This window comes from Elephas maximus, chromosome 1 (genome assembly GCF_024166365.1).
Source record: "Elephas maximus indicus isolate mEleMax1 chromosome 1, mEleMax1 primary haplotype, whole genome shotgun sequence".
In the NCBI taxonomy this organism is placed as follows: domain Eukaryota; kingdom Metazoa; phylum Chordata; class Mammalia; order Proboscidea; family Elephantidae; genus Elephas; species Elephas maximus.
In genome coordinates, this window is record NC_064819.1 from 31175087 (window position 1) to 31195016 (window position 19930).

General features: G+C 43.4%; 1 protein-coding gene across 3 annotated transcripts in view; it reads left to right on the forward strand.

Annotated features, from left to right (window-relative positions):
- The window catches only part of PARL (presenilin associated rhomboid like), a 34967-nt gene extending 15527 nt beyond the window's left edge, over positions 1-19440 (forward strand). For 2 of the 3 annotated variants that reach the window (XM_049881478.1, XM_049881476.1), the window contains exons 4-10: positions 2040-2088; positions 4756-4851; positions 5442-5591; positions 7252-7322; positions 15046-15147; positions 15286-15383; positions 19120-19440. In XM_049881478.1, coding sequence (XP_049737435.1) covers positions 2040-2088; positions 4756-4851; positions 5442-5591; positions 7252-7322; positions 15046-15147; positions 15286-15383; positions 19120-19231 — 678 coding nt within the window. In that variant the 3' untranslated portion in view covers positions 19232-19440. The remainder of the gene's footprint in view (positions 1-2039; positions 2089-4755; positions 4852-5441; positions 5592-7251; positions 7323-15045; positions 15148-15285; positions 15384-19119) is intronic. The other variant, XM_049881477.1, reaches the window with a different exon arrangement.
- The last annotated feature ends 490 nt before the right edge of the window (positions 19441-19930 follow it).

The following is a 19930-nucleotide window of genomic DNA, read 5'->3' on the forward strand; positions in this document are numbered from 1 at the left end:
TGAGCAGCCGAGCTCTTAACCACTGTGCCACCAGGGCTCAAATTTGATCACAGTGTTTATTTGCTGTTTTGTATGTTTGGTAGTGTGGTACTCGACCAAAAACCACTAGGGATAATTATTAAAAATCAGTATTCTGAGATCCCATGCCAGCCCTACTCAAGCATAAGGAGCCATTGTTTGACTTAACATCTTCTTGCTGGGTTATTTTAGAGTACATATTGAGAACCAGAGAGAGACTTTCCCAAAAACTTTATGCCTAAGGGTGGGGTTATGCTGTTGATTTTAAAGAGCTTCTCAGTGGCATGATGTCTGTGTCTCCACACACCACTGTTCCTGTATTTCTGACTGTGCCCCAGGAACGGGCGTGCAGAAACAGGGACAAGTATAGTTAGAGCTTTTCACTTAACTCAGATGCAAGTTATGTCCCCCCTTCTTCTGAACTGACTTCTTAAAAGTGTTGCTTTTTAGATGAAATATGTAAGTATTTTATTCATTTCACTTGGCAGTATGTATTGAGCACTGAGATCATAAGCTAATATTTGGATCCAGTTCCATTTGGTTTTCAAGTACCTTTGTTTGTTTGTCTTTAAAGCGCTTTTTTGGAATTGAGTATTTTTTACAGCAGTTTTAGGTTTGCAGAAAATCCTGGAGTTCCATGTACCCCCTCCAGTCCTATAAGCTGTCCCTCCTCTTATTATCAGCTTTCATTTGTGTGGTAGATTTGTTACAGTTGGACAAACATTGATACGTTATCAAGTACAGTCCATAGTTGACCTTAGGGTTAATTCTTTGTGCGCTACGGCCCTGTGGGTTTTGACAAATGCATACGGTCACGTGTCTACCATTACAGTATCCTGTAGAGCAGCTCACTGCCCTGAAAGGCCCCGTGCTCCACCTGTTCATCCTTCCTCCCTTCCCGCTGAGGCCCTGGCAACTGCCAATCTTCCCACTGTCTCTGGATCAGCCCTTTCCCCATTGTCGTCATCGCTGGAATCATAACAGTATGGAGCTTTTTCAGACTGACTTCTCTCACCTAACAGTATGCATTTAAGGTTCCTCCATGTCCTCCTAGCTTGAGAGCCGGTTTCTTTTTATTGCTGAGTAACACTCTGTCATGTAGACATACCACAGCCCTCTCTGTACCTCCGAGCTGTAGAGAGGGTTGTAAATATAAAAACATAACCACATACATACTGTTCTGCAGCTTTTTTTCTTAACTTTGGATTTTTCTCCATGTCAGTATGCAAAATCTGGTTCAATTCTATAATTAGAGTTTTTTCTTTTTTTTTTTTTTTAATTTAAAACCTTAATCGTGGAAAATTTCAAGCAGATACAGAAGTAGAGAGAACAGTGTAAATGAGCTCCCTGGACATGTGGCCTGTGGTGTTTTCTGTGCCTCCCCAGCTCTCCTCCCACCACCGGGCGCGTCTCATCCATGGGAATTTCAGCATGTATCCCTGAAAGATTAGACTCCCCTTCTCTCTTCCCTTGAATAGTTTTTTCCTAAACCTCAGTACTTATTATTACACCTAAAAAATTTAACAATTTTAGTAGAAAATATCATCAGAATTTTAAAACCAGATTGAACTTTGGTGAACGTGGTGTGGTTGGTACCTGTATATATCTGATAATAGTGATATGGTTATGACAACACTGCTACCAAAAAATCCATGGCTGTCGAGTCGATTCCAACTCACAGTCACCCTACAGGACAAAGTAAAACTGTCCCACGGGGTTTCCTAGGCTGTAATCTTTATGGAAGCAAATTGCCACATCTTTCTCCCCATTTCACAGATCAGGAAACTGAAGTTTAGAAATAGCTTGTGCGAGGTCCCAGAGCTGCTTGTTGACTCCGTGTGGAGAACGTAGGTCTGCGTGACTCTGAAGCACACATTTCCTCTCTACCACATGTTTATGATGCCTGTTGTTCACCGTGATTTTACAGACGCAGAGTCCCGCTTTTACACACAAGGTGTTTTCCCTTTTCTAGCCTGAAAGTGTTTCACATAGGGTGATGTGCAATTTTCCTTTTGTTTTAGATTAACAAGTGGTGGAATAACCTAAGTGATGGCCAGCGGACTGTGACAGGTTTGTGTTAGCTTACACGTTTTAGCCATTCAAGGGAAGAGAAATCAAACCAAAAGGTACAGTATGTCATAGGCAATGGCTTTTGTACTGTGTTCACTGGTGGTTTAGAAGACAGCCTTTGTATCTACAGGCTGATGTAATACAATAAAAGCAGTGTGGTGTAAAGTTGACATGACGCTCTGGGTCAGTGATTGTCTAACTTTTATCTAGTATGTTGCTGACCAAGTGGTCTGTCTTTGTTTTAGAATCCCAGCTTGTGAAATAGGTTAGAGGTAATTATTATTTCCCTTATTGAAGAAACTAAAGACAACATTGATTTAAGTACCCTCTGTGTAACCAAAGAAAAACCCAACCTGTTTCCGTCGAGTCAGTTCCAACTCATAGCAACCCTAGAGCACAGAGTAGAATTGCTCCATAGGGTTTTCAAGGTTGTAATCTTTATGGAAGTGGACTGCCACATCTTCCTCCTGCAGAGCCGCTGGTGGGTTCAAACCCCTGACCTTTCGGTTAGCAGCCCAGTGCTTAACCATTGCGCCACGAGGGCTCCTTGGTAAAATGTATATAATATAAAATTTCCCATTTTAAGTGTACAATTGAATGCTGTTGGTTACATTCATAGTGTTCTACAACCATAAAAAATAGCTGTTATCTATTTCCAGACCTTTTCATCACCCCAAACAGAAACTCTGTACCCATTAGTATTAACTCCCCCACCCCCCCGCCCCCCCGGCACTCTAAATTTGCCTCTTCTAGGTACTTCATGTAAGTGGAGTCCTACAGTAATTACTTTCTGTGTCTAGCTCATTTCACTTAACAGAATGTCTTCAGGATTCATCCATGTTGTAGCGTTTATCAGGACTTCATTTCTTTTTCTGGCTGAGTAGTATTCCATTGTATGTACGTACCACATTTTATGTGTCCGTTCATTTGTTGATGGGCATTTAGGCTGTTTTCTACCTTTTGACTGTTGTGAATAGTGCTACAGTGAACACTGGTGTACAAGTACGCATAACACTTTAGACGTAGGGGTGGGAAAGGATGGTTATTTCTCCCAAAAGAAGGTAAAGAACCCCAGGCAACACCAGTTGCTGGTCACTTCCTTTGGGTAAACACCCTGAGGTTCTGTTCTCCTTCTGGTCAGCAAGCTCTGCCCTTCCTCTGTCCACATCCCGTCCCCGAGTTCCAGGCTCCTCACTGGGAGGACAGCAGTGCTTTTACTTGCCTTGCTTGTGACCTCTTTTCTAATCCTTTTGTAAATACTGTGACTCTGACTGTCTTTGAGAGATACCTAGTTAGCTCTGGTTAATTATTTACCAAAGATAGTATAACATCTGTCAAACTCTCCACTAGTCTGATACAGTCGATGGAATCAATTCAATGAAATGCAGTAAACCACCGTTTAGTGTGCCGTGGAGAAGGAAAAGACCCGTTACACCCACCAATCATAAGATACATCCAGATCTCAGATATTAATGGGAAAAATATCTTAGGATCTGTGAAAAATGGTAGCTTCCTTTTCTACCTAACCCTCAAGTGGGAGAGAAAAACTATAGACAGACTGAGGATGCCGGGAGATGGCTGAGAGCCTTACGGAAGAAGGGGAGCCCCAAGCTACAGCAGCTAGCAGGGACTGTGTAACGTGTTTCTCCTTAAACAAATCCTCTTAGCAGAATATTGCTGGAATCAGTCTTTATTGTCATTGAAGAAGGGAAAGTACTAGTTGCCTGTTGCCTAAAGAGACTGGGAAGGATGAATACATTCCTTTAATTTAACAAGTAAGATGAGTGTCTACCGTCTGCAAATACAAATAATGGAATTTTTAAAGATTGTTTTCAAGAACAACTTAATTTTTTCTTAAATGTGACTAGCTAATTCTATTAATTAATAAAACGACTCACTTTAGTAGTAGTACTAACAATGTCAGCTCGAGAAAAGTGAAAAAGCCATAAATATATTTTCAAAAACAATTGCAAAATTCTTCTAAATTTTTCCTGAATTCTTATCAAATGAGTATTTTTCTCAAGCATGTGGACCTTCATCTGCTCAGATGGTCCATAGATGTTTCCATTAGCTTTCCATAAGTTTCAGAAGCATACCATACCCCCCCGAAAAAGAAGTGCTCAGTTTTACAGCTTTTATACTCTTGGCCAGAAGACCTAATTCTGTAAATTACTTCTATCTTGGGGTCCTGACTACTGTTTATTGGGAAGAATAAACTTTTTACAGAGCAGACTATGAACCTGGGTGAAGGAAGCTCTTGGAGCATTTGCCCTTTGTCCAGTGAATTCTCTGACTTTACCAACTAGTGGCTGTTTGATTCTTTCAAAGTATTGATTTCAGTTACTTTCCTCAGCTCATTTGAATACTTTCCCACCTCCGCAAGTACTTGTTGCTGTTAGGTGCCGTTGAGTCGATTCCAACTCATAGCAACCCTATAGGACAGAGTAGAATTGCCCCATAGGGTTCCCAAGAAGCAGCTGGTGGATTTGAACTGCCGACCTTTTGGTTAGCAGCCGAGTTCTTAACCACTGCGCCACCAAGGCTCCAATCCCAGGTACTTAATACTCTTACATAAATGTGGTAGAAACTCTTTCCAGGTGGACTTTAGACCAGACTTTCTCTGCCCTCACGTTTAACCTCCTTAAATTGTAAATATTTATTTTGTAGGTATCATAGCTGCAAATGTCATTGTATTCTGTTTATGGAGAGTACCTTCCCTCCAGCGGACAATGATCAGATATTTCACATCCAATCCAGCATCCAGTAAGTCTAAACCACTGTGATTTTATTTTAAGGTAGAGGTAACACTATGCTATATGTTAATTCATGTGCTGTAGAAAAAAGACGAGTTCCTTGTCCACAGTTACAAGCAACATCCAGAGGCCAGGCTGTGAGCTCCAGAATGACAGGCACCTCATTCTCTGACTGCTGTGTCTCAGGTGCCTAAAGTAGTGCCTCCTGCATAGTAGGCGTGTACACGTTAATGAATTGAGATCTGTGGTCACTGCGGATTTGGAGAATATTATATGTAACTTCATGTCCGTAACTGAAATAAATTTCACTTACTCTTTTTTTCTAACTAATTTTTGCCCTAAGGACAAGTAGCTTTCACTGAATTGAGAACTTTTATTGGTTGGTTAGTATGTTTTTTTTTATACGCATTAGAAAAGAAATTTAAGATTGTTTTGACCCCTTTGAAAAATGCCATCTTTTATTTGGCCTTTGACTGACTGTTTTTATTTCCTCTGTTTGATTTGTTGTATTAATAATAATGAAAAGACACTAAAACAAATAGTGATTTTTACTGGCTTGGCCATGTGTTCTGCCATCACCAGATTGTTTTTCTCTCGTAGAGGTCCTTTGCTCTCCAATGTTGCTGTCAACGTTCAGTCATTTCTCCTTGTTTCACATGGCAGCCAACATGTATGTTTTGTGGAGCTTCTCCTCCAGCATAGTAAACATCCTCGGTCAAGAGCAGTTCATGGCAGTGTACCTGTCGGCAGGTAAGGTCGCTTTACCTCGGGGACCTTTCAGAGTACAAGCCCTCTCACCTATCTGGAGAAGGGCCAGAGGGAATGACCACAGCTTGGTCTGCACACAGTACGTGCTCAACATGTACTTGTTTCTCAGGTTGCATGTAGAGAAGCGTACCATAGGCTGGTGGGGCTCTTGTCTTTCCTGCTTCTCATTTTGCTGAGTTCCTTATGGATTATTTGAGTGTGCCCAGTTTTCAGTTAGTCGGGATAGACGGGGGTTAAGAGTTAGTGTGGGATTTAAGCACACCCTTTTTATCTCCCTGGGCCTTGGTTTCTTCAGTCCAGTCCCACTGTTTTACAGATTGATGATTCCCAGACTTCCCAACTCTCTCAGACATCTGGGTCTTTGTTAAACAACCTTAATTTAAGCACGCTCGTTTCCCCCATGAGCTGAGTTTCCAGGAGGGTTTAACACAGAGCTGACCAAGGTATTGTCAGGAATGAGTTTACTCTGCCATTTCTGCAAGCATGTATGACTGGCACAGACCACTCCTCGGTCTTGGTCCTAGAGATGGCTTCATTTCTTTATTTCAAGTAGAGTGCACAATTCCAGGTCCTTACATGCTGCCAAATGAGTTAACTGGTCAATTTTTACTTACTTATGTAAGTAAAGTAAATCCTAGCATTTTTAACCTGAGATCCTTCAGGTAAAAGGTGCATACAGACGTACTTTAATACAAAAGGAAAACTTCAGGTGCCTTGACGAATCACCGATTCAGATAATCTGTTTGCAAAGTGACTTACAGCAGAAAACTATAAAAACTTATCCCTGAAACCTCTGCATTTAAAAACAGCATGTCTGGCATCATGTTGTTGAGAAGTAAGTCTGAGCTTGGAGACGGCAGACCTAGGTCAGAGCCTGTTTCTGCACCCGCTGTTTGTTGTGGCAGAAGAGAGCAGACCCCTCTGGGTAATGGTATCTACCTCCTCATGATGAGGGGTTATAGAAGGGACTGAATGAAAGCCTCACACACAGGCCCAGAGTGGGTACTCAGTGTTCATGGACACCCTTGAGTAGTGCCTCACAAGCAGGAGCTGAACAGTATCTTTGGCCTGTAAGCTGAGTGTGGAATTCCGTCCCAAGCATTGTTAAATGTTTTTTTGGGTACAAAGTGTCTGTTCTCCAATGTCATTAGCCCTGAAACACAGGAAGTTGTTTTTTTAAAATGAGCCGCTTTAGGTGGAGGTCCAGCTCTAATGACACCGGTGCTGAGGGGGCATGTCAGGGCTCACCTAGTGCAGCTTCTCACAGAACGGTCAGCTGGGAGCTGGGCAAAATATAGATTCCCAGGTCCCACCCAGAGATTCCAGTTTAGTGTGTCAGGAGTGTAGCCTGGAGCATTTGGAGACAGCTGGCACGTTTGGGAACAGGTCTCCTTTCTTCATCTTATAGATGAGAGAAGTGGTACCTGAGAGACAGTGAATGACCTCCGTCACCCAGCAGGTCATGCCGTGCCAGGCTTTCCTTTCTCTGTAAGATAACTGAGGCGGCAGCAGGATGAGTGTTGGTGCCTGCACCTCGTGGTGACCAGATAGCAGCCTGACACTGTTGGTCTGTGGGGGTGGAGATCAGGAGTGGAAATCATCTTAAACCTCACTGCTCACTGACATGCGACTTCCTTCTCAGGTGTTATTTCCAATTTTGTCAGCTACATGTGTAAAGTTGCCACAGGAAGATACGGACCATCACTTGGTGCGGTAAGTATATGTTGTTCAAATTTTTTAATTTAATTTTTAACTTGGTTTTGAAATAATTTCAGATTTACAAAAAAAGTTGGAGAAATAGAGTTCCCGTATGCCCTTCACGTAACTTCTCCGACTGCTAACCAGCATCTCATAGGACCACGTTGCAGTGATCAAAACCAGCGAGTTCGCACTGAAACCATACCACTAAGTAATCTACACCAAATTTAGAATTTATGTTTGTAAAGCTTTGTAAATTTCAGGCTTTAGCTTTTTTTTTTAGTTAAACATATATTCACTCATTTTTATTTAAAATATTAACATTAAACCCATTACTCATTAACATAAATGTATTTATAAGCCAGGAATAACCACGGGAAGGGCCAGCATTGTTTTACATTTTTGCAGATCTTTTCAATGTTCAGTTTGTAGAAGACAGCTAGATTCTTGTGTCTGCTTCTGTATTCAGTCTGTTTTAGTTTGTTGTTTCGGTGTGAAGAAAATCTGTCCTTACACAGCAGGCTGTATCCTTTCATAGCTGGTCATTTGTAATCACTTCCCGAACAGAGCACACATCGAGAAGATGAACTCAGATCAGTGACTTTCCAATCCCCTAGCGAGCCTAACCCGGCTTTGGTAAATTCTAATCTTGGATTTGAATGTTTGTCAACCCTGTGCCAGGCACTATGCAGGGAACTGGGGATGCAGCCAGAGAGCAAGTTGGCCAAGATTTCTGCCCTCAAGGGTTTATGTTTTGGATGCTTTAAAAAAGGAGGCTTTTGAGTTTAATGGCAGATTTCTATGCACATGGAAATCCTTATGTACTATTTTTTTAAAGACACTCTACATTCCATTTGTGCATATTTAAATACTGGAATACTTAATTGCTTTCAAATAGGGGATTTCATATTTAAAGAAACTCAAAAGGTTTGTTTTGGAAAAACAATCCTTATGTAAGAGCTTGGCTGCTAACCGGAAGGTCAGCGAGGTGAACCCACCAGTGAGTGGCTCTTCGGAAGAAAAGACCCGACAGTCTGTTCCCATAAAGATTACAACCTAGGAAACCCAGTGGAGCAGTTCCACTCTGTCCTAGGGGTCACTATGAGCTGACCTGGTGGCACATAGCAGTTTTCCTGCAGTGGCCTGTATCTTGTCCTGTGACCTACATTCTTTCTTAAACTTTTTTTTCCTTCATGGAATGTGTTTTCTCTTTATTTCATTCACCAACTAAGTGCCTGTTATATGAAGGCAGCGGCCACTAGGGTAAAGCAGAAGTGGACTCTGCCTTCAAGTTGAGTTGGGGAGAAAACCTTGTACCCACATCTAGCACACACTGAAAGGATGAGCGTTCTTGAGAGGCCTTGAGGGGCTCTGAGGACAGGGAGATTTTAGTCATAAGCTGAGAGGATCTGAGGAAACCCTGGTGGCATGGTGGTTAAGTGCTATGGCTGCTAACGAAAGGGTCAGCAGTTCGAATCCACCGGGTGCTCCTTGGAAGCTCTATGGGGCAGTTCTACTCTGTCCTGTAGGGTCACTGTGAGTCAGAATCAACTGGACAGCAACGGGTTTGTTTTTGTTTCATTTGTGAGAAGATCTGCGAGGACGTTTTGATGTGTCCCAGGACACCTGCTGTTTCCATTGTACGGGGTAACGAAGCTGAAGTGCATAGTGAGTAGAGCATGGTGGTTGTATGGTATTGGGAATTAGGCTGGGTTTGAATCCCAGCTCTGCTGCTTTCCTGTGATTTCCAGGACATCCTGTTTAACATCTCTGAGCCTCCGTTTCCTGTATAAAACGGGGATAACACCTGTTTCTGCTTTGCCACTCAAGCACTCTATAGATTGCTCGTACAGTGAGGAGCATGCCGTAAGAAAAGTGGAAATGGTAGTTACTCTTCATCATCAACATAGTCTCGTATGTTTGTTTGATGGGTCATGTCCAAGGTCTTAGCTGTAGGTAGCTTCTGGGAGCAGGAGGTCTCCTAGAGCGGAGTCACTTAAAGTCACAATGGAGGAGAGCTTTTGCGTCTGGGGCACTGAGCTTATGTTAACAGTGCTGGAATCATTTGGAAAAGGGTAGTGGTGACAGTTAACATGGCATGGAGAGTCATCGGTCTGAATTATACATGTGGAAACTGTTGAAAAAAATCACCCTGGAAGAATATCTCAATTAAACAGCATTAATACTATTGATAAGAAGATTATGGAAATTGTTTATAAAATAAGTAAACAATTATATGTGCATATTGACGTCAAGTTTATAGTCAATGTACGTGAACAGATTATTGATGGAGAACAGTGGGTCTTCACCAAGGATCTGGGCTTCTTGGGTCTACACGTGTCATACCCTGAAACTATATGTAAAATACCTATAAATGTGACATTTTCCTGAGGAGAGGGCCCATTTTCACAAGATTCTTAAGAGCCTCTGACTAGACAAAATGAAGAATTTCTCTGCATGGGGGAGGGCCCAGACATTTCTCAAAAAAGCAAGTTCTGATTTATTCAGACACAAATATGTTTGAATTTGTGTGGATAAAGGTCACATTAGGAAAATTCTGGAAGGATAATGGAACTGCCTCCTATCTTTAAAATAATGTACACTGAGTACCACAGCCTGCAGTCACAAAGAAACCGGCTTTGCATAGACATGCACAGCTCATGAGAATTTTCTTGAAATACCTGTAGTGAGTTTTAGATGGAGAATATGATCATCTATGGAAAAGTAACTTAGGGGAAATTCACAGAACTTGAATGCCCTTTTTCATATCTAATATAAAATTTGTTTTATTTGGGGAAAAGACTCTTTTTATAGTGCTTTTTCTTCTCAGCAAATAAGGCTTCAACTTGAATTCTGTTGGGCTTCGTTAGGTATTGTTTAAAAATAAACCTAGGGTATTAACGTTTGATACATGCCGTAAAGCCCGGAGGATGATGGGCTGCTGCTCACTCTTACTTCCAGATTCTTAGTGACATTGACGTGTGCTCTGCTTAACACAGTGTATGCTGATAGATTTGGGGGCAGATGTTGAAGTACCAGCCAGAACAGATCTTCAGAATTAATATCAACATGGCCAGTGTTACATGTTGTACCCCAGGGCAACATGACCCAGCAAGTTTTGTAGGGAAACAGGCCAGCCACCTTCTGAGATGGGTCTGAGGTCCTTTCAAGGGAAAGTTGCTGTGACCCATTCAGGGCATACAGAACTGGGAGAAAGTTGAACTAATCATGGAGGTGGTGTGTGTGTGTGTTCCCACACAAGCAGTGATCACCCTGTTAGGGGCCATCAGGATTTCCAAAGAGCGGTGTGTGTTACAAGTTTAGACTCTCGCATGGAAGCCACCTTGGCCACCATATAGGTGCAGACAATTGCTCTTCATGTAGAATATAGAATTTATTTTCACTCGTAATCCCCAGTCCAAAGCTGGCAGGTACGACCACCCCCTTTGATGTAGCAGAGGTTATCCTTGCCATGTTGTTCTACCTTCTCAGCCTAGGCACTGGGCTGTCTTTGTCCACTTAGCTTACTGTACTTCCGGGCGGGTATTTGTGCTGTCCATCCAGTGTACAGTCACCTGACCCATCCCTAGGAATGCAGCTTGAACCGGTGTCAGGTCAGCTGACAACTGTGTTATGTGCTGGGGACACCTGGGATCCCTGGGACTTTGTTTGAAGTATTAGTAATTCCTGAAACATAAGATAATTCTATATTCTGAAACAATCTTTCATGTAGAAGACACTAAGAGAACCATTGGTGATTAAGGGATGTATGTGCCATTTTCCAGGAATATCTTTAAATTACAAACCTAAAACCAAACCTGTTGATGTCGGGTCAGTTCTGACTCATGGTGATCCTACAGGACAGTAGAACTGCCCCATAGGATTTCCAAGGAGCGGCTGACCTTTTGGTTAGCAGCCAAACTCTTAACCCCTGTGTCAACAGGGCTCCTTTTAATTCTCGGAGCTTCTTTTAAAAATCACTTTGTTCTTTAGTGCCTTTTTTTAAATATACTATTTGGAAATTACAGGAAAGTAGTAGGAATAGTACAAAGGACTCCCCATAAAAATGACCTAAATAACCCAAAACGAGGTTTACTGAGGTATAGTTGACATACAAAAAACTACATATTTAAAGTTCACACTCTGGTCAGTTTTGATGTGCGGACACCCACGGAGCCCTCACTCCACTTCAGATAGTGAACAGATTCCTCATCCCCCACAGTTCCCTGGTGCTCCCTGATCCACTCTCCTGCCCTTCTTCCCACCTCCTACTTTCCAACAAGAAAGAGGAGTTTGTATTTCTTTTCTAGAGTTTCATATTAATGGGATCATATAGCATATACTCTTTTCTTTTTTTGGTTCTGGTTTCATTTACTTTACATAATTATTTTGAGATTTTATCCATGTTGTTGTATCAGTAATTTTATTCCTTTATATTGCTGAATAGTATTCCACTGTGTGGATATACCACAGTGTTTATCCATTCACCTGTTGATGGGCATTTGGGTAGTTGCAGTTCTGGCTATTAACACAAAAAGCTGCTGTGAACGTTAGTGTACAAATCTTTGTGTGGACGTATGCATTCACACCTGGAGTGGAAAGCTGTATCATATGGTAGACGGGTGTTTCACCTCTAAGGACCTACCAAACTATTCTCCAGAGTGGTTTACACACTGTTTATTTTCTCACCAGGAGTAGGTGACAGTTCCAGCTGCTCCACATCCTTGCCAGCACTTAGCATGGTCAGTTCTTTGAATTGCAGGTATTCTAACAGGTGTGTAAGGAGCCCTGGTGACTCAGATGGTTAAGTGCTTGGCTGCTAACCAAAAGGTCGGCAGTTTGAACCCACCCAGCAGCTCCGAGGGAGACGGACCTGGGATCTACTCCTGTAATGATTACAGCCTAGAAAACCATACGGGCCAGTTCTACTCTGTCACATGGGGTCGCTTTGAGTTACAATCACCTTGATGGCGCACAACAGCAACAATAGGTGTGTAATGACGTCTTGATGCAGTTTGCATTTTCATTTCCCTAATGCCTAGTGATTTTGAGCATCTTTTTGTGTGCCTGTTGCTCTTCATATATCTTCTTTGAAGTATCTGTTCAATCTTTTGCACATTTTTAGGAAATTGTTTATTTTCTTAGTGAGTTTGAAGAGTTCTTTATATATTCTGGATCCAAGTCCTTCCTCAGAGTTATGATATGCAAATATTTTCTCAGCCTATGGCTTACCTTCTCTCATTGTCTTTCAAAGAGTATAACTTTTTAATTTGGAGAAAGTCCAGTGTATTTTTTTTATGGATCATGTTTCTGGTGTCATTAGCTGGGAAATGTTTGCCTAACCCAGACTCACAAAGACTTTTCTCCTGTGTTTTCTTGTATGTGTCATGCCCTTTTCCCCTAAATACTTTCAGTGTGTTATTTCCTAAGAGCGTGGATATCCCTACATGTCTCATTGTACAGTTATTAAATTCTGGAAATTTAGCACTTTACATATTTATTTAATCTACAGTCCACATTCTGTCAGTTGTCCCAATAATGCCATTGATAACTGTTTTCTCCCCAGTCTAGTATCATGTATTACATTTTACTTGCCATGTCTCTCTGGTCTCCTTTAAGCTGGAATGTTTTCGTAGCCTGCCTTTGTTTTTCACGCCATCTACAGTGTTGACAGTGCAGGCCAGTGATTTCATAGAGTGTCTATCAATTGGGTTTGTGTATTCCTCACAATTAGATTTGTTTTTGGTTGGAATCCTCCATGAGTGATGTTGTGGACTTCATTTTTCCTTCTGTGTTTGTCAGCATTATACTTCTGCCTCATTTATTTATTATCAGGATGGCCTCATGGAAGTTTAATTTTTTATCTTTATTTTGAGATGATTTTAGATTTTCAGAAAAATCGCGAGGATTGTACAGTTTCTGTGCACCCTTCCCCCAGCTTTCCCTCCCATTCACATCTTCCATAACCACGTTCTTACTCTCAGCAAGACTAGGTAGTTAAGATTGGTACCACACTACCAACTACAGACTTCATTTGGATTTCCCTGTTTCTCCATGGTGCCCCTTTTTTGTTCCCAGATACCATAATGTGTTTGGTTGTCATGTCTCCTTAGTCTCTTCCAGTCTGTGACAGCTTCACGGTCCCTTGTCATCTTTCATGGCCTTGATGCTTTTGAAGACCAGTGGGCAGGCATTTTATAGACGTATGTTGTGGGAGTTTCATTATTTTAGTAAGTCACTAAGATTTGTCTCTACTAAGAAGATTGTTGACAACAAACTTAAGTGCCTGCCTCTGGAGCCGCCTCCTGCCTCCCTTTGCTCTCCGCCCGTTCTCTACCCCCATCTAGTCAGCCACACAGCTGCTCCTCACTCCACCGTGCTGTGCCCCCTGGCCTCCAGGCTTGGCTCCTGCTGTCTTCTGCCTAGAACATTCTTCTCACTCTTCCTCTTTTACAGGCCAACACCTGGCCAGCCCTCAGCACAAAGCTTCCTACCACATTCTTCACCCTGAGCCTGCACCAGCTCCCCCTTCCACGTGCTGCCATAGGGTGCTGTTTCCCCAGCAAAGCCCAGCTTGTTGTTTTTCCCCGTCTGTCTGTCTGTCTCCCTGCCATGCTGTAGCTCCATTCAGGCAGCACTCTTAAGTGTTACTCACCTCTGTACTCCTAGTAGCTACCACAGCACCTGGTACATAGAGGATTGGCGTATCTGAGTAATTAGCCTGAGATTTCATGTAAACTGGAGACTGGGATCCACATCCACAAGTATTCTGCCAGTTAGAGGAATGGGGAACATTTCTGACATAAGCGCGATTAGTTACTTTAACATGATTTATCCAGCAGATACGTTACAGCAGTTACCCGTTGAAATTATGAAGACTATTTTTTATATAAAACTAGCAAACACATGTCCATAAGAAGAAACTAAACATCTACGTAATGATTGTAACTGCTCAAATACAGTATGAAATGATTGATTTATGGGTCAAGGGTTTTAGATTTTTCGTCTGTAATACAGAGATTTTTGGGGCAAGTGCTTCCCAAACAGGCGTGTGCATGCGTGTCCTGTGCGTGTGTGTCCCTGGGAGGTGCTGTGAGGGGTGGGACACGAGGCGCCACGGAGAGCGAGCCTGGTATTTGCTCAGAGGCTTTAAGGAAAACGTTTAGTTTTATTATGAAATGGGATGCAAATACCACATGAATTTGTAAGATACACTGGGAAGAAATTCCATGCCTGTGGGCTTCTTTGGGCGAATTCGTGCTGTCTGTGGCTGAGGGAACATTGTTGGGGAAGTTTGAGGAAGTGCTTTCTCAGGCCTTAGGGGAAATGGTGAACGTCCCTGATGGGCACTCAACACTTACATGCTGGTGGCTGCACATTTTACTGTCTCGTGAAACCTCCTGAGTGATCCCTGTGTGACAGGCCTGGGCACCTTTGCTTGATACCAGGTGGCACAGTGGTTAAGAGCTCGACTGCTGACCAAAAGGTCGGCAGTTTGAATCCATCAGCTGCTCCTTGGAAACCCTATGGGCCAATTCTACTCTGTCCTATAGGGCCGCTTATGAGTCAGTCGACTCAGTGGCAGTGAGTTCGCTTGCTACTTTGTACATTGCTAAATGAAAGTTTTTAAGCTTTGTGCTCAGCTGGAAGTTTGTGGCATATAAACGTTCTGTATTTTCGTCACTGAGTAGTAGCACACCCAGAGGATTCACGTTTTCACCCATGTGTTCACTTGCAGTCGGGTGCCATCATGACTGTCCTGGCAGCCGTCTGCACCAAGATCCCAGAAGGCAGGCTGGCCATTATCCTCCTCCCGATGTTCACATTCACGGCAGGGAACGTGAGTATTTTCACGAGGCCAAGTTCTGGGAATGTGGGGGTGTGTTTACATTGATTGATCTACTGCCATTATGTTAGAAAGGTCAGTGCTGCAGGAATCAAGGCCGTACCAGTGCTGTTCTTTCTTGTTGACTTTAAGGCCCTGAAAGCCATTATTGCCATGGATACCGCAGGACTGATCCTGGGATGGAGGTTCTTTGACCACGCAGCACATCTCGGGGGAGCGCTCTTTGGAATGTAAGTCTCCGTGTACTGATTGCTGAAACTGCCTCCTCAAGTTACCGTCTCCCTGTCCTGGCCCCCAAAGATGGCTGAGGGAGGCCTGAGCTCTGTGAGGGAAGCAGAGCAGGCGCGGTAGGGTTGGGAGGGCGGGCATGCTGTGACACACTTTGCTTTGGCCTTCCCCAGTTTGACCAAGTGCGGTGGAATGTGAGCAGTCAGCGCTGCCCTCATTGCAGAGTCTGTGCCTTTACCTTCCCCTGACCCTCGCCACCCAGCTCCTGACCATTGTCTGGTCCAGCCCCGTCGGGACTGCTCTCCAGCCCCATTGGGACTTATCCCCAGCCTGTCTGCTGCTGTCCTCCTTTCCCCACTCTTGGGTCTCCCTGCCCTCATCCCCCCGTCCAGCTCCTGCCTGCTATCGCTGACCTCCACCTGACCAGTGCTGGGCAGGCCTGCTGAGCTGGCAGAGCACTTCCTACCTGCAGTAAGTGTGCAGTGAGCAGAAAACAACACTGACAGCTTACTGAGCTGTTACGTGGCCCACACTGAGCTAGTTACCGTATGTTACACTATTATTATCTCCATTTTATGATGGGAAACTGAGGCTCAGAAGTGACCATCCCCAGGTCAGACAGCGCTTCAGGAGCAGAGCAGAGACCAAGCCCTTCCTGCCTCTCACACCGTATGCATTACAGCTGGCATTGTGGCTGCAGCATGTTCTACCTGTGCCTCAGATACTGGGCTTCTGCCTAAAACAGAGTTCGTTAACAGCCCTGTCACGGAAACTTCCTTACAGGAAGCTCGGGATGCCCCTGGCCTTTCCTTTCAGCAGAGTAGTCTTCTGAGGTTCTGGGTCCCCTGATGGCCTGTCCTTTCTTGCATAAATGTTGCTTTTGGCCCCAATTTGGATTTTACTTTGTTTCACGACAGTGGAAAACATAAGGTTTTTTTTCATTAAAGAAAAATCGATTCTAAGTGGAACAGTTTAGCCCAGTAGGCGGTGGAACTAAGTGCCATTATGCCATTTATAATCCTCGGTGATGATTAACGAATAGCACATGTGTGCTCTAGCTTTAAAAGCATCACGTTATAAATAGTAGAAACTGATCTGGTATTACAGTATGAAACACACAATAGCTTATGGAAAAGGGTTATGTTTAGTGAGCGTTAAATCTGCATCCTTCCATGATTACTTAAAGGGGCTTCATCCCAGCAGGTTTTATTCGTCTGAACTGTAATCAGATGGCCTTTTTCTTCCATCCTGAAAATAACCAGATCAAATGCATTTTAAACTCCAAGATCTGAAAGGCAGAGGACCCCTTTCTCTGTGCTGTTTCTAATTTCAACAGCTCTTCATTTATTAGATCTCAGTCATATCTGGAATTCATCTTTTGTAACCTCTTTAGATTTAGAAACCTAAATTTTTTAAAGTTAAACCTCTCTGTTTTGTTGATGGAAAAGATTCCATTAGTATCCAGCCACACACTTCCTTGCCATCCTTTGCCTAGTGAGATGCTCTAGTCAGGTCCTGCTGCTGCAATAATAATACATGCTGAGTATCTGCTGTGTGCCTCAGCTAGGGAGCTGGTTCTCAAAGAATCCTGAGCTGAGGGCTAGCCAGTACTCTTAAAATCCTGCAAGGTCTTCATTCACAGATAAGGGAGCTGCTTGAGGACGAAAGGCACCAGCTGCGCCCAGGCCAGGATGCTGGTCACTGCAGGAGTTCCCCCACCAAGCATACCTGTTAGAAAGGACACCTCAGAAATCAGCTTTTCTTCCAGTATTTCTCTAATTTTATTTTAGCCATATGACTAATTACATTTGGTCTTGAGTGTCATCAGAAACAGTGTACCTGTAAGATGACAGCATTTGACTCTCTGAAGTAATTAGGTTAAAAAGGTTAAAAATAGTACATAAAATGTGCTTTATTAATCAATTAATCAAGAGCTTCTGACAAGTGACTCCTTTCAAGGGTTTACAGTTCCATCTGAAGCAGAGGGTGATCCTTACTCTCGCGTTCTAAGTTCACAGAATTTGACTTTAAGCCCCCCCAAATTTTTGATACACACGTATTTTGTAAATGCCCTTTTTTCTTTCTGTAGATTTAACCAGTTATTCTCTTTGGGCTTGTCTCTATTTTCCAAAATTTTAATGGTAACTAGTTTCATAATCAGACTTTATTGAGTATTAAGTATACATTATAGCTACTGATTACTGTAAAAATAAGATTTAGGTATAATTCAAGCCCTTTAAAAAATACGTGCTAAGAACAATAAAAAATGATAAAACATTAACGGCTTTATTTCTGATTAAAGTTAAATTCTGAGTCCAGTTGGAGTTAAAAGGACATTTTACAATCAGGTGTTTGGGAGATACAGGCATCAGTAAATTCTGGTCTCTGCCTCAGGGAACATGGAATCTTTTGGGGAAACCAGGGCAAAAACAAGGCCTTAGTAGTCAAAGCTTTCATTAACATCCATTCCATCGACCCCATCCAGCCCCGGAGGGGAGCGAGGGACCTCCCTGACACTGGGCCTGTGCTGCCCTCTCAGGCCGTCTGCACCTGCTCGGCACTGAGTTCCTCAGCTCCTGGTCAGTGCTCACCAGGTGCTGCGGTGCCACCCAGTAGTTAGGAGCATGGGCTCCAGGGTCAGCTTTGAGCTCCGGCCTGGGTTCTGGTGATGGCTAGTTGTGGAGCCTGAGCAAGCCAAGTCACGAAGCCTCAGTGCTTCAGCTTCTCAGCCACCTGCTGCAGACAGGTTTTAACAGGCACTGGAACTGTACCCTAAAGGGTGGACAGAGAGGGAAAGAGGGCCTTCTGGGTGCTGCTAGCACCTTGGGTAAATTACTTTTCTCTCAGACTTGTTCTACAGCCCCTAGGTGGAACAAATAGCTAACACAGCTGTTAACTGAAAGGTGGAAGGTTTGAGTTCACCCTGAGGTACCCCAGAAGAAAGGCCTGGTGATCTGAAAAATCAGCCACTGAAAACCCTATGGAGCACAGCTGTACTGTGACACACATGGGGTCACCATGAGAACTGACAGCAACCGGTAGACTTGGTGCCCTCGTGTCTGAAATGGGGAAATGGCACTTAACCTAACTTGCAGGGCTGTGGTGACCATAAGTAGTGTATGTGAACTGCTCGTACTCTGCAGAGCGTTCACACATACTCCCGTCCTACTGTGACCTTTCAGCATACTCTAAGGTGCCTGGTGGCACAGTGGTGAAGCACTTGGCTGCTCACTGAAAGCTCAGTGGTTTGAACCCAACAGCTACTCTGCGGGAGAAAGATGTGGCCGTCGGCTTCTGTAAAGACTACAGCCTTGGAAACCCTATGGTGGGGCAGTTCTACTCTGTCCTACAGGGTCACTGTCAGTAGGAACCCACCCAACGGTACTGGGTATATACTGAGCTAAATCACTAAAATCAAACCAAACCCAGTGCCGTCGAGTCGATTCCGACTCATAGTGACCCTATAGGACAGACTAGAACTGCCCCATAGAGTTTCCAAGGGGCGCCTGGCGGATTCGAACTACCGACCCTTTGGTTAGCAGCCATAGCACCTAACCACTACGCCACCAGGGTTTCCACTAAATCACTACATTAAATAATCAGTTGTTTTAATAAACTAGATGGTAAACAACAGTGGCGTTAGGTTTAAAAAAATGCCAACTTGGTAACTTCATGCTGCTTACCAGCTGTATGTCATACCGTTTGAATGCTGGACCTGGTTTGTTTTCTTTTCTCCAGATGGTATATTACTTATGGTCATGAACTCATTTGGAAGAACAGGGAGCCTCTGGTGAAAATTTGGCATGAAATGAGAACTAACGGCCCCAAAAAAGGAGGTGGCTCTAAGTAAGACCAGGGGCACAAGACTGCATCTTGTGGGTGCTGCCTGAGACCCAGGATCGTGCCAGCCCTGGAGTCCCCACGTCTCTGGTCCTGCTGGGAAGACACCCAGCATCTCGCATTCCCAGGGTTTTAAGTGATGTCCCCAGTACGTGTCTTTATTAAAAAGTGAATTATTACAGAGTTGGTGAAATAAAGGTTTATATCTCTAGTTTGTAATCAGAGGCTGTGTGTTCTCTTTTTAAGACCACTCAGCTGCTCTGGAAATTTTGCTTTCAGTTGTTGTACTTGACATGGGTTGGTGAGCCAGAAACCTGGGTAGAGTGCACGTTTTCAAGACTGGATGTAGACTTGCGCCTTCTAGCCCCTCGCTATGCATTTAATCTTACCTGCCCCTTCCCTGGTCAGTTGACAAAGGTTAAGAGTCTCTTCTCTCTGGCATGGTCAGAAATAACAGCTACAGTATTTTGTGTGTATGTGTGTGCTTTATGTGACATCTTAGCAAATCTTCTCATTCAAAAATTTATAAATTGTTTCATGACATGGGTTGCAATCCCTGTAATGTGTCAGCATTTTCCCCCTTTCCACCCCCCAGTTCCTCGTTTCCATTTGTCCAGTTTTCCTGTGCCTTCCTACCTTCTCATCTTTGCTTTTGGGCAGGTGTTACCCATTTGTTCTTGTATATTTGATTGATCTAAGCAGTAGTTCC